We start from the raw sequence: 15,204 nt of genomic DNA, 5'->3' as shown, positions 1-15,204 counted from the left end.
CCAGGGTAATTTAATTCAAGAAAGAAAAAAAAAATAAAATGAATGCACAATGGGAGTGACTCAAAATAGGATTTTTCACAGCCCTGATGAAATTATTAGAAATAAGAATGGCAGCATACATTACAGTGTCTGTTTCTCTGATTTCTATTGTTCACTGTTTCATAGGCCAGAATCACGCAGGAGATCACAATCACTTTATCAGTACAACTTGGAAGTTGAATATGCACTAAAGAACAAGCATGGTGATGGTGATGAATTTGATGATAATAAAGAAGTAGAAAATACTGAGCACTGATGAACATGTAAAGAAAATAAGTCAGTCTGCATGCAAGTGAAAACTGGTCTAACCCATACCCTGAAATGCTTCAGAAATTATATATGAACTTAGCTCCTACCATCCAGAGTTTTTTTGTACTCCCATATTCAGACTTACTTTGGCACTAGATGCCTGGTAGACGTCATTATGTTTATGAGCCCCAAGGGATTTCTCCATCAGCGTTGGCCACATCTTTAATGCTGATTCATTCAATAAAGCTTACTAGGTTAAGAGCTACAGTACCAGATCTATAGTTCAAAAAAGTGCCTTGAGAACCTGCTTTTAATTTTCACTAGTATCCAGTTAAAACATTGCTAATATAATTCAAACTGATTTCATATTGTTGCAGTCCCTGGATGAGTTGGTTTATGAGAAGCCCTCTTCTTCCCATATATGAAGGTATGGCTGTGTGTACTCATGCATGTATACCAAACAAGTAATTATGAACAGTGAGATCCCTCTTGCCAAAAAAGTGAAGGTCACCCAAGACACAAGTTGCTTTTGAAATACTGATTTATACATTATTTAATACCAGAGCAAGGAGGAGACATTTTTAAGAAGCTTTTATATAGCAGAATATAAATAATGGCTAACAGTTATTTACTTGTCATGGGCTAAGAAAGTCTCATACACTACATGAACACAAGTTGGTGCAGTGCCTAACTTTATCCACTTGTTCTACAAAGCAAGAATATTCTTATTTCTGGAGTAAATGTGTATGTGTTTGTGTATGCGCTCTGTTTAGCAGCTGACTACTCTGAACCATTAGTGGCTATCACCTCGAAGTAAACAGAGGCACCTGCTTCTCCCACAATCAGAAATCCCATGATAACAGGCACAGAGCTCAGTCAAGGGGAAGGCAAGGCTGCTTCCATCTCCCCTGCCCCAGCACCCAATGGCAAGATTGACAGTGATGGCAACAGGGTGGATGCATGTAGGTGTTTCTCTGCCATATTCTCAGCCCCGCCAGTAAAATCAGGCTGGATGAAAGCTCATGAATGATCTGCTTCTGGCATTCAGTGTGCTAGGTTGCCTTCCTTTATCTCTCTTGAGGCAGTAAGTACTAGACACAAATGAGCCATATGCTCAGTGAACCTGAAGCAAATTTTGCAGGTGACACATTAAGAACTTGATTAAAGAGCCACATGTAAGTAAGTTATTTATATTACACTGAGTTTGCACTGTATAAAAGAAACTGATCTTCACAAATAAATAAAATCTGCAGATTTACCTCCACACTTCCATGCCTTGTGCATCTAAACAGCACAAAGAGACTCCCATGTCGAATCTTACTGCTAAAATCCCATTGTATTTACACACAGAGATTTGCAGTTTGTATCATTTAGTTCCACAGAGAAGTTACACTGTTTTGAAAATGAAACTAAACTCAAATAAAACAATTAAACAAAAAGAAACACAGAAGAAAGACAAAATCAGAATAATTAGGCCTTGGAGTTGCCCTTTGTTTTTTCAGATATGTGGGAAGCTGGAAAGGGAAAAGATTGGAGAGCATTACAATTGCATGTTTGAAAAACAGGCTCTGCCATAAACTCCAGAACCTCATAATGGGATGATACATTCCCTGTTGTTCCAGTTTTGACTCAAGGATCTTGATACTGTAACATATCTGAAGTTCAGTTAATCACGGTACACATTTTACTGGAAGCTGCTCCACTCCTCTTAATTTTGTTACATGACTGAGGAGGCCTGTTTAGTAGATAATATGGAAATATGTCAAGAATGCATATGGAAGATTATTAAAACATAGTGGGGAAGCGATCACTGAGAACAAACATGATGAAAATGAGGGAAAGTATTGCAGATACAAGAAAGTACATATGCATCTTTAACAGTGAATCCTATTTCTCTAACTGCACCTGGAAAAGGAGACATGATTCACATGGAAGCAAACACAGTAAATCCTCAGAAATATTAGGATATAAGGATAAACTGCCTCACAGTAGCAGTTTTAACCCATCTGTGTTTGGGACAGGAAAGCGATAGAAAATAAAGCCCAACCTAGCAATGATTTCAATAGGAAAAAATTATCAAAAGAGCATCATACAGACATTCCCTGTGTTATATTCATTATTGCAAAATCTTCATGACATTTTCAATCCCCAGTTGTTTCTCAACAATTTATTCTGTTAAATATTAATTTTGCCATTTAATAACATCGTCACGATTCATTTTACTGTGAAAGGCCTTAGATTTTAGAGGCTGGTACTGTTTTTTGTCTTTGTAATCCTCACTGTGAGGCTGATATTAGTCAACCCATGTCAAAATGAATGCTGCAATTTCTGTCTAAGTTTAATACTAAGCTGTAATACCGTCTTGGTAAACTGACTTCTACCCATTTAATGACTTGGTTATTGTAAAATTTTATACAGTTTAAAGCAGAGCTTAGAATCAAAAGGATTTTTCATTAGCCAGAAATTATATTTCACTTTAAATGCTGTTACGAACACATTTTGTCTCTCAAATGGTATTTGCACATTGTTTCAGTGCAGTTTTCCATCATTTTAGTTGGTGGAAATTTTCTACTGAGTTCATTATTCCAGAGGACTTCCTCGATTTGAGTCATTCTTTGGATTTCTTCTAACAATTTTCTCACCTATGTTAGTACTACTCAAAAAATGTTGACGCTTCATCTCAGATGAGCAGGGGCCTTATTAGCGCAAAGCTTTGGATATGTTTCTACCCTGAAACATTCCAAACTACTCCAAGTTAGATCTCCCCAGTGTATCTACTTGCCTGATCCTGGGTTCTATTTGTAGACTTGGCAAAAATGCAGCTCGCCCTGGTTAGATATTCTAGCTTATACGTGAAAATCTTTACATATCCCCCAAAAACTGTACTAACTAACTTAAATCTTTTGAATGCTAATCAAATGTGTATAAAATTAAAACTATTAAAAATATTCTTGAATCTTCATTGCTTACCTTTGATATCAACTAATATATCAAGATTCATATGACTTTTAGTGTACTGTAGTGAGCCACAGCAGGAACACTTTGTCCTGTGATTTCAAAAGATGTGAACAAGACAGAGAGTGAGAGAGTGAGAGAAGACCCCCTCCAGAACAAGGAACTTTCACAGATGGTCTGGCTGATAGTGATATAGCACAGGATACTCCCAAACTCTTCTGTCCATCACTAAAACACATAAAAACATTTTAGAAGCCAACTCTAATGAAGCTACCATTTTTATGAGTGGTATTAAACAGATCTTAACAACCTCTGGTTATTAGCACTCAATATATTATCATGACTTTGGCTACACGTAGGCTGACAAAACTCAATTTGAGTAATTACAAGTACAAAAAGATCTACATGCAGTTTCAGCAGGAATCAAAAGAAACTGCAAATGGCACCAACTCAACAAAATCAGATTTAACCATAGCACAGAGCTGATTTTGAGCTATGACTGATCAAAGAACCAAGGGAAGAAAACCAGGCTACACTGGGTTGACCTTGCTTAACCTTCTAAGATAGAGCGAGAAAGAATAACAGTGAAGTTATTCCAGCATAGTTCAAAGTTCAGGCTAGCTCAGGAAGCCCAGCAGATACAGCCAGTTCAAAACATGGTGTGAGGTATCACTCTTCTTCTATCTAACATTAAGTTGAGATGAGGCATGTTCAGTGATTGAGATTGTTGCATGCTCAAAACAATTTCTTAAATGACCTATTTCTGACTGGAAATTCATCAACATCAACCACAATTTGCCAGAATGATTTTAAGAGAAACTTTAGAAATGTAAGCTGCAGACTGGTATTATTGCTGTAGATTTATGCAATGTAATAGCTAAGTGGTTTGAGGAACTGGATCCACTGAATCTCCCCCCACATCAGGGATGATTAGCATCCCAGAAAAGTGCAGAAACATATTTTGTGCCTAAACTAAAAGCCTCTACCATTTTTATAGTTAGAAATCACATCTATTTTTTTAAAGTGGGGTTTCCACAGAAATTTCACCTTTTGGAAGTACAACCATTTTCAGTCTGTTGTGAAATACTGGTGGGCTACCTTAACAGTTGGCATGTAATTTCTTCAACAGGGGACCAAATTTAGCCTCAAGATATATTTATAACTTGTACAGCTCTCTGGGGGTCTTCCTTTTCTAACAAAAGGTTGAATGTGGCCCAGAAACTTTAAAGTGTAAGGTATTCATCAACAGAATTCACAAAAAAATTGGAGAGTCATTTCATTCGTATAATATTTAAATTCACATTTTTCTTCCACCACTTCAAGCAATTATTTCAAAACAATGTTTTATAGTACATTTAATTTTCTGTTAAAATTATGTTGTTCTGTTTTCACTGCGCTTACATGTACTCTATAGATCTTGGTAGTCTTAATTACTAATTTTGTTTCCATCTCTTGGACCGAACAGATTTCATTTTTACTGCCTCCCACTCTATATTTTCCATGCCACAGACATATAATTCTGATGTTATTTTCTGCATGTGTTTCTATATCATGCTTACTCCTGTGGAGACAAGAAAGACAAAGCCTCTCTCAGTCAAAGTAATAGCAAATGTTATCACACCAGTTATCATGCCAAGTCAAACGCAGAAATGCAAGTTTGTAGGTTGTAACTAAACCTGCAGAAGTAAACTGGCTACAAAGAGTCAAAGTGGTTTTATATGATCTAATGTCCCTTTTCTGTTCTGAACAGCTTATGGAACCAAGAGAACATAAAATATCAAAGGTTATTATATATCTGGGTTCCTTTATGATGATATAGAAACACAGACAGGATTGCCTTGGTTTTACTGTACCATTCTGCAGGTACAGTTTACTCCTGAAAACATCTCATTCGGTTATTTACATCTTGTTAGCTCTACAACCCAGGCTTGTTAGAATTACCAGCTAGAGAAAAACCATTGTTGAAAAGAATGGAAATCATAATGAATGATTTCTTTATCTCTGAAAGTCTGTCAGCGGAGTGCATCACACCCTCTGCCACTACTCAATCAATATGTATGAAGAATAACACAATGAAGAGGGGTTTGTTAACATCAGATGAAGGAATATGCCCAGAGGAATATGAGTTTCAGATTTTTGCTCCTGAACAAAGCAGAATTTCTATAGCATTTATTCTGAAAGCCAGACAAGTAACAAGCCCACTTGGGACCTAAGACAAAGACACTGAGCTAAGTGTAAGACTTATTTTACTATCTTTGTTTTGTTAAATAAAAATTATTCTTGGATTTCATGCTAATTAATGATTACCAACCATCATTGGAAATATATATATATTTAAAGGATCCTTTGGGAATAAAGCAGTAACACTATGATATACAGCTAATGACAGAACTGGAATAAATAAATTAAACATCAAAATCCAAGGCGAAGTTACCTCTGCTTTCAAGTTGAAAAATACTATTTTGGGTATCTTGACATGTAATTAGAGTGTAAGCATTCCCATGTATATGCGACTGGCCCCAAATTCAGGATGAACCAGCCAAAACAACTACGTAGCCAGGTACTCAGAACAAATATTGTCAAACAAAGTCAATAACACAGACATATACCTTATGCATGAGGTGAAAGAACTTGCAAACAGGGTGAGAAATAGCTACTTAATTTGCAAAATAAAGCAGATGACACACACACACTAATATTCCAGTTTTGTTTTGAAAACCTGAGCTGCGATCCTGATTATATCTAATGTAGTTTAAACTTAGTTGCACTCCACTGAATTTTTTGATCTCAAGTATATCTGAAAAATTCTGATTTCATTAGATTCAGATAAAATTCAACAGCAGAACCAATAGCACTTTGCAACATGAAGATATACATTAAGAGAACGTACACTAGATTTTCTGGTGTCTATCCTCAACAAAATCAAGTGAGTCAGTCATGATTATTGCTATGCTGCATAATAGATCACCACAGATGTCAGCCATTTACTGGCACTGCCTCTCAAGCCTTCCTTCTTTGAAGTGAAAAACAACACTTGTGTTTGAAAATCATGCTCCAAGAAATTGACAAAGCCTGAATATCAAAGAAGGAACAGGACAAGGAAGAGAATGAGTGGGAGGGGGAGAAGGGAGAAATGTTTCTTTTGGTAGAATTCCTGATCACTTCTGGTAAGGGAAAAGAATAAAACAAGTTGAATAATCCCATGAACCTTATTTACTCCCAAAATATACACTAATAAGGAAGAGAAAGGAAAACTGAGTAGAGGGGTACTGGGGTAAATAATTCTAGTAGTTTAAATAATGGGGATGTGAAGACTGCATTTAGAAGAGGGCAGGGGAAAATGAAGTGAAACATGAGGGCAAATTTTGCCAGAATATGTTTTGCATATTCAGTTGAGAAGGTTCAATCTTAAAAAAAAAAAAAAACAAAAAAAAAAAAAAAAAAAAAACCACTGAAAAAAAAAGTTGTACATTAGTAAATATAAAGAAGAAAAAAATGAATGGCACGCGACAAATGAAGTAAGCAAAGCAATGCGGGGCAGAGAAGATTTAAATGATTCTTTTGATGTTGAAACAATTCCACATTACATAGATGTAAAACTCACAGAAGCAAGTTTAAACCTGTTTCATTCTGCATTAGCTTTCTAGTAACCAGATGGTGTAGTTTAGCTGTCAGACCTCACTGGAATGTAAGTAAATGGAACTGCTTCACTTCAGTCAGAACCTACAGATCTTGTCCTTAAAATAGTACCACTGGCTGCATATCAGATTTTCACAGTAGTATTGTATGACAACAGTTAAGAAACAAGCGTTCACAGTTAAAGCTTTTCACTAGACAGCTGAAGAATAAGTAAAAGGTATTATGAAGATAGAACTGATCGAAGTTTATAATTTTAACATTACTCACTAACACACATACTTAAAAACAAACAAAACAAACAGAAAAACACGTGTTTTCACTTTTACGTTGTACTTTACCCATTCCTATTCACTTTTTGTACTAGAATGAATTCCAGCAGAATTCCATAACCTTGCCACAGCTTAAGCAAAAGTTGACATTCCATTTTCAAGAATGTCTGACCATTGTATCTTCTCAACATGAGAAACCAAACAGGCCCCAGCCTTCCAGGGAAATGCATTTTTGGAACATTAGAATTTACTTGAATTGTCCCATTTGGGATCATAAATACAGAAGAAGAAAAATAAATAAACATGGCAAATTTGTTTTTAAATCTTTTCGTCTGATGGTTTATAATTAAGATGTAAGCAGTCCTACACCCTGTGTAGGAAGGCAAAGGAGATAAAAGGAGCAGAACTAACTAAAACAAAAAACCTTTCAAAGTGTTCTCAATGAAGCTGACTATGCACATGAACTAAAAAATGGTCAATCAAAACACTGTAAAAAAAAAAAAACAACTTTGATTTTCAGTTTTTTTTTAGTTCACTGGAATACAGAAATCTTAAAAGGTAGCTTATTTTACTTTGTTCAAGCTCCAAATAAACTGTGAGATACTACTATTATCAGCTTAATGAAGGCAATACATGCTTGCAGGAAGTGGGGAATTTGTTCAAGATATTAAAGAATGTGTATTCCAGGCTGCATATTATGGAAGACAAAGGCCTTGGAAAGAATTCATCTTTTGGAAAACGAATACTCTGGAATTTCTGTGATGAAGGACTCTTCCACTTCGTAAGAGAAAGAAAAAAATACCCATAGGAATTTTGGGGAGAAAGCGGCTTAAAAACATCTCCAATTTTTATATTTTGAGAAAACAACAACAACAAAAACTGCAAATTATATCCTACTTGTGATTTAATATTTAGTGATACTGAGCCTTATTTGAGATTCAGCCTTTTTGGTCATTGGTGCAAAATGAAATGCTATTTGCATGGGCACTGTTGTTTTTTTTTGTTTTTTTTTTTTTTTTTCCCCCAGAGAGAAAACACAAATTAGTTGATTTATCTTGGGTACACGTTAACTTATATGATACAAAGTGTCAAGCATTGCATATATTACTAATAACGTGAAGAACAGGAAAAAAAATAAAAATGAAATAAGTGATTTTTTAGTCTTTCCATACTTAGTCAAATTATTTAATTCTTATGCTCTACTGTCATTAACATCTCTGTAAGTTTGTACAGCTGCTACAACACTCCATCTCTCATCAAAACTTCTACCAAAGTTATTGTTGTCACCAGCTGCTTTAAGTATGTATGTTCCCGCATTTGGCATTGCATCGATTTCACCTCTGAAGCATTTTGTACTTGTCATCCGGGACCATAGAAAGACTTATGGAAGGTCAGAATTTTGTATAGATCATCTTCATTTATGGAGCAATACAAATCAACTTCCTCATTTTTTGCAAACTGAGTCTTCTCCAATTATCTCCTTAGACAGAAAATTAGTGTAACATGCCTGAAAAATCTTTAAATGCCAATGGCCCTTTGCATGCTAATATACATATCTTGTGTGATGTGTACCACTGCACTGTCTTCTATGTGTTCAAATACTTAAAATGCAGGCTTTTTGGAGAACATGAGTGTACCTTCAAGATTTAAAAAAAAAAATAATAATAATGACTACAGAAAATATTCATAAGATTTTTTTTACACCAATCTGAGACTCAGCTCTAAATCCTTCAAATGTTATGCAATGTGATTACAAGCAAAAATATAATGAAATTGTATTGGACATGAATTACAATTGAGTTTGAATACCTAAATGATGAATAACTTCCTTTCAGCATGCTCCAGACTTTTGGCAAGGAAAAAATTCCAGGATAAAAAGGTAATAACTCCAGAATTTTAAAAAATAAGTAAATAAATAAAATTAACATTTAATGAGTAGTCATAACAAAAAATGAAACAAAACAAAACACAAGTATGTTGAAGTACAACAACTGCCATGCAGCTGGCAGGAATAATAAGCCTAGACTCTCCTGTCACAGTTTTTCTTCCCTTCCATGCCCAGAAATCTACAATGGAAAAAATGAGACAGTTGAGGAAGCGAGTGTGATCTTTACCTTCCATCTAAATTTAAATACAATGAATGCCACTTTTCTAATTGCCTAGGGCTTTATTCTGCCAGTAAATATGAGTCTCAACAGTGAAGCTCATACATCCTCAACACTGGACTTGATTGGGATGACACTGAGAATTCTGGTACAATTACCTTATGGTGAAGGTGATCTTCAGCACACAAAGTCTAATGGCATTTTGGTTAGGTGACATAACTTGGCACTTGATATGGAAATGATTACCCAAGCAGGACTATGAACTGTGGGAAAATCTAATCAAACCCTTCCAGATTTAGCTATTTCATTCAGAGTACCTAGATCCAACCAAATCTATAAGACAGGTCTAACACTTATGTGGATTACCCACTAGTCATCAGGTGCAGATATCTCAACAGGTAATTTACAAAGCAATAGATCAAAATAGTATTGCATAACCATGTTGACATAAAAATTTATGCTAGCTTTTGTGGGGGTACTGCAAGTTTATATAAAAGTAAATACCTATGGGGAAAAACATGATCTATCAGACTTGAATAAAAGAAAAAAGAATAGCACATAAGGAGTTGAATATATCTAAAACGTTTATTTTTACAGTTCTGTGGGACTGATTAAGAAATAACCAGTTCCTGTGAATTTGCCATGCATCATTGGACTGCCACAGCTACATCTGTAGACAAACAACACAGACAAGGAAAACAGTTAAACAGTGTTCAAGATGAGTATTTCACTCTGTTATTTTTAAATGAGAAAACAATCAACTCTGGCAACCAAAGATGAAGGACAAAAAGAAAAGAAGGAAGACAGGGAAACACACAATGTCATCCTGGTTTTATATCAACAGCAGTTAGAAAATAAGGGCTACGTCCCAGGTTATGTTGAACTGAGGAAAATTGGTGTCAGTGGCCACTCATTATCTTCAAATCTTGAGCTCTTGTGTGTGAAGGAAAGGTAGACTGAGGATCTATGTGGATGATCCCAGAATAATCCCCATTTTGCACACGCTGTATACATTCTTGTTAGAAAAGGGGTCTGAGAAACACACACAGAAAAGTCAAAGTCTTGCACTTAGTGTCTCACTCACTGTCCTTTGCTGGTTTGTCCAAGTCCTTTGTGAAAAACCAAACTTTACAATTTAAGTGATCAAGCAAAGAGGTCCTGATCAGTTTCAGTTCTAACAAGAAATTCAGTCACTCCACTAAAATTGCATGGAATTCATGTAAAGTTTTCTCACTGACAGTAAACTGGGAAATGCACTGAAAACCTGTAAAAGAAAGTAATTTCTGTGGCCTGAATTTACAGTTATTGTGGCAAACAAGTTTAACTGCTTTTAAGGAGAGGGAGAAATGTAGGCAGGCAGAGCACACACTGCAGTGTACATTCTGTTGTGGGAGAAAGGAAAATTTTACACACTTGGAAACAGCACAGCCTGAGCTACGAACACAAAATGTATTCCCTGTCCAGAGTCCAGTTTCTACATGGGCGTATTTACATTTTCCTCAAGCTGAAGTTGTTCATTTTTACACATACAGCTTAGTTACAAACAATATAATTGAACCTACACGCATTGTGTGGCAGACATCTGACATTACAAGGAAGAACTGAAAACTGACCCTTTATCAGTATCAACTTGCAGTGCTGAGAATATGGCATCAGTTTGTCTATCAGAAGCCACAACAATACAATTAATTAGGATAACTAGCAACCAGAAGTGCTGACATTAAGTTGAACAATGTTTTTTGGAACAATTTTCTATAACTAAGTTTACTTAAGCTACTTCCAGACTCTAATATGTAAAACATTACATCTAAAATGTAACGACATGACTTTTAATGACAGTATGTTTAAGTACTCATGCCTATTACACAAAGATGTTCTATTTTTGCTATTTATACACTATAGCTTTGGGATTCAAATGAAAATACGAAACCAATAATCCAAAATTATACAAGCAGATCTTTCAACTTTCTTCTGCAAGAACTTTCCCATATTATTTTCTTTCCTTTCTAATCTCTCTGAGTAGCACCCTTTCTTCACCAGGCCTGAAGACAACTTAGAAACTGACCTATCAGCATTGTCACCTCTCTGCTTCACTTTAGTTGCAAGAATCATCACTAGGGTAGTAAAGACTAAACTTCATGTGTCTGACGAGCAATGCTTACAGCAATGGGACAATATCAGCACTCAGAGGAAAAAAAAAAAACAACAACCACACAGACAAAAGTACAAATCAAGAGTAAATCAAGAATATAATTTAAAATCTCTAACATCTCCTGTATTACATACAATCAGCAAAATCAAGTTCTTCTGAAACACATAAAGTAAACAGTAATTTTGTAAATTTCTATCTAGGATCTGCTGATAAAATCAGCTTCATAATATAATGAATTCAGAGGTGTAACTGTTAAGTAAAAAGCCATTTGGAGACTCTATCAGACATGGTTCCCTTGCTCAATCTTGAAAAGTGATCTTACCTTTTGGAAATTGTTTCTATCCTTATCCATCATGATCCACGTGGAGACATAGTGGGAAACATATCCCTCCATACACAGATGGATACAGCTCACTGAGTTATATTAGGCTCAAGAGAATGTGGCCCAATACCATTGATCACATGCTGTCCTAACGGTCATTATATTTGTGAGCACATGACTTGAAATATCCAAGCTCAACATTCCTCCCAGGAAAGCATCAAGCACCATGAATTACAGCCTATTAACCTCCACTCTTGGGGTGAAACCCCAGCCTTACTGAAACTCTCGGTGACTCCAGAGAGGAGGGATTTCCCCCTTATGTTATTTACATCAACTCTTAATTGAGGACTGTAAGTCGCTTTGAAACGAACTACCTCTTACATTTTGTAGCATCAAACAAACATAACCGGTATCAATTATATTAATTTGGTACTTTCCCTTAAAATGAGAATGTAAAATCAATGCTCCATCTCATTTCCTTATTGCAAATGGCTTAAGCAAACCATAATAAAAACCTGTGATCCTAACAGACATCATTTATTAAGACTGCATAATCTTCTACCTGAAGTTGCAACTTTAAACAAGGCAAATAGAACAGAAAAATTTTAAGAAGCCGTTGGTTATGAACCACCTATAATTTCAGAAAGGTTATTATCTAATTAAAATTGCTATGAGAGTCAAGATTACACTTCTTTAAAGAAAACATAACCAATTCACTTATTGATGTTACCAGAACGATATGATCTCATCAAAATTGGACTAAGCCAGAAATCATGAACTGGTAACAGAAGCCAAATTCTGCCTTCCTGATTCATATATGAATTTGTCACAGTAGAAACTTCCCCCTTGTTTAACTCCATTAATTGAGAAAAATCTCGCCTACTGAACTCTTATACCCAGGAGTCTAAGGAAAGAAATTCTTGGCTTGAACTCTCAATCGTACAAGATAAAATCTACTCAATGAAGCCAAAGCAAAGCTTTATTGATAAAAAGCAGCTTTATGCAAATTTTCAGCTATAAATTACATCTAAAGCTTTGGCACTTCAGGGTACAGACATATATTTAAAAATGCTATTTTGTTCTTTTTGGATGCTTATCAGATATCTGATAAAGCTTTGTTCATGTGAATCCAATTATTCATGTTTTAGCTAAGCTCTTTCCTGTTAAACCTTCTTGCAAAATTACTTAAAAGTTTTTTTGTTTTCTGAATAAACTGAGTTATTCCAAAAAACTTTTACTAAAAGAGCAATAAAGTAAAGATCAGAACCCTTCTGGTCTTCGAAAGATTAAAACCATAGAATTTAACATCCTCCTCCTCCTTTGAAGTGGGTCGTTTTTAGTACAGCAACTTAGCGTCAGGTTACTTCAAAGTAAGTACATTATACTATCCAGTATTATATCAAATGTGTTAATAGATTCAAACATTACTTAGCAACAGTAGCCTGAAGATTAGTGCTTAACATATGATCAGAATCAAGTAACAGTTTTTCTGCAAAAATGAATGCATGAATGCTGTGTCTTTCTCTTTACAAGCCTAAATTTTAGCACGACTAGATTAGAAATAGACAAGTTGAGAAAAAAGCCCACAGGAATCAGGCTCTGATATGAGAAACTCTAAGCACTTTTTAAAAGTTATTTTAACTACTGCTGGTCTTTTTACAGTTACTCACTCATGATAAACACTCATGACAACACACACGATTTAAGAGAAGGTTATTAATGACAACAAGGCTTCTCTCATGTCAGTCATATTTCCTAGGAGCAACTGAAAAAAGAAAGGCAAGTGATCTAATTCAGGAATATGCTTTCATTACAAAAGAATCTGAATTAATAAATTTCAAGATATCCCCAGACATTCCTGAAAAATTCAAGTTCTTACTATATTAAACATTTGGTGTATACTCAGCCTTAGAGATACTACATTCAGATTTCTATACACCAATCTTTATAATTAAGCAGGATGTACAGTTTATGAATCCACTGACGTAGTTCTGTTCACCCTGAAACACATATCCACTTGTAAATCCACATACAGCTGAACAGAGACTCAATCGCCTCTGAATGTCAGTACGAGCCAAAACAATCAACTCACATGGTGACACAAAGACCTAATTTTAGGTGTTGGATGTCAAACCCTATCCTTGGTTTCAAAGAAGTCAAAACTACATTCCTGTTCCTTGTAATGACACAAAGTAAACTGAATTTGCAGTTACATATGGTGAAATTTCACCAAAATAAACACATTACAGAAAAAAATAATAATAATAATAATAAAAATATTTTATTTTCATAGTCTTTCCTGAAGAAAAAACATTTCATCAGAGAAAAAGAGGATAAAAGTAACTTTAATCCACATAAAGAGGAAAATCAAAGAACTGAGAAGTTTTCTTCACTCTCTATGGCAATAATCTGAATAGACAAGACACATTCTCCACAATTAAATCCTTGTGAACATATATTCAACAGTAAATAACTTTAGAGACCATATTGAAGATTTAGAAAACAAATGTTAACAACTGGAGGAAGGACCTACCTGAATAGCTTGGAGGTGTTGAAATATGTAAAATATTTATACTAAATATAAAGCTGTTTTCCTACCTGTGTGTAGACAAATTACTGAGGTACAGCGTGTATTTTTCTTCAGCAGACAGACCATCCATCATCAAGTAAAAAACATGAAAATTACTCTGGTTGAGAGGTTGCATAATGACACGAGACTTCTCCAACATGTATGTATAAATTCTAGCTGATTAAGAAACAAAACAAATAAATTCACTGTTATCTTGATTGATCTATGCTCATATTTTAAACTATTCAACACTGCAACACCGAAAAATAGAAAACATTTTATAATGCAGTTTGAGGTATGTATGATACAGAAAATATTACTATTCATAGTATCATGATTTTCTATATAGAATCATATATACAATCTTTCATTTCCTAAAGGAACCAGTAACCATATTTGGCAAGATTTTCTATGAGAAAAGCTACTAGTAATCTCATCCAAGTGTGAGAATTAATGAAGAAGGACATAAGAAAGATTCAAGATGTCCCGGGAAAAATGGTCCATGGATTCATTTCTTCTTTCTCTCTTGGCAATCAAAAATGTTCATCTTAATAGTACAGGTTAGCCACCTAACTTCTAGATGGTTACAACAAGATAACCTGCATGGTCGTCAACAAGCTCACTAAACAATACTTGAGAAAAGACATCTATTTCAGAAGGGCTATGATGAGCTTACCATATGAGAAACCGCATGAACAAGCACATCTGCAAGGAAGGGGAAGGAGGAAGAACTCAACCATGATCTGACTATGGAAATGCTGCTTACAGGACCATATATAACTCCACACTCACTAAGGTTTTTGAAAGAGGCACCTCCAACAAGGATGCAGTACACTATGCTGCAGCTTCATGCTTTCAAATCCCTGCAATAATTTCTAATACTTTTCACAAGGTATTAGTGAGCA

At 35.1% G+C, this 15,204-nt stretch overlaps 1 protein-coding gene across 2 annotated transcripts in view; it reads right to left on the bottom strand.

The window, feature by feature from the left end:
* The window catches only part of MYO16 (myosin XVI), a 334,545-nt gene that overhangs the window by 125,292 nt on the left and 194,049 nt on the right, over positions 1-15,204 (bottom strand). For both annotated transcript variants that reach the window (XM_072342368.1, XM_072342360.1), the window contains exon 16: positions 14,329-14,476. In XM_072342368.1, coding sequence (XP_072198469.1) covers positions 14,329-14,476 — 148 coding nt within the window. The remainder of the gene's footprint in view (positions 1-14,328; positions 14,477-15,204) is intronic.

Source organism: Excalfactoria chinensis, chromosome 1, assembly GCF_039878825.1.
Source record: "Excalfactoria chinensis isolate bCotChi1 chromosome 1, bCotChi1.hap2, whole genome shotgun sequence".
NCBI lineage: Eukaryota > Metazoa > Chordata > Aves > Galliformes > Phasianidae > Excalfactoria > Excalfactoria chinensis.
Note: the sequence above shows the minus strand (reverse complement) of the source record. Positions and strands in the feature narration are given on the sequence as shown.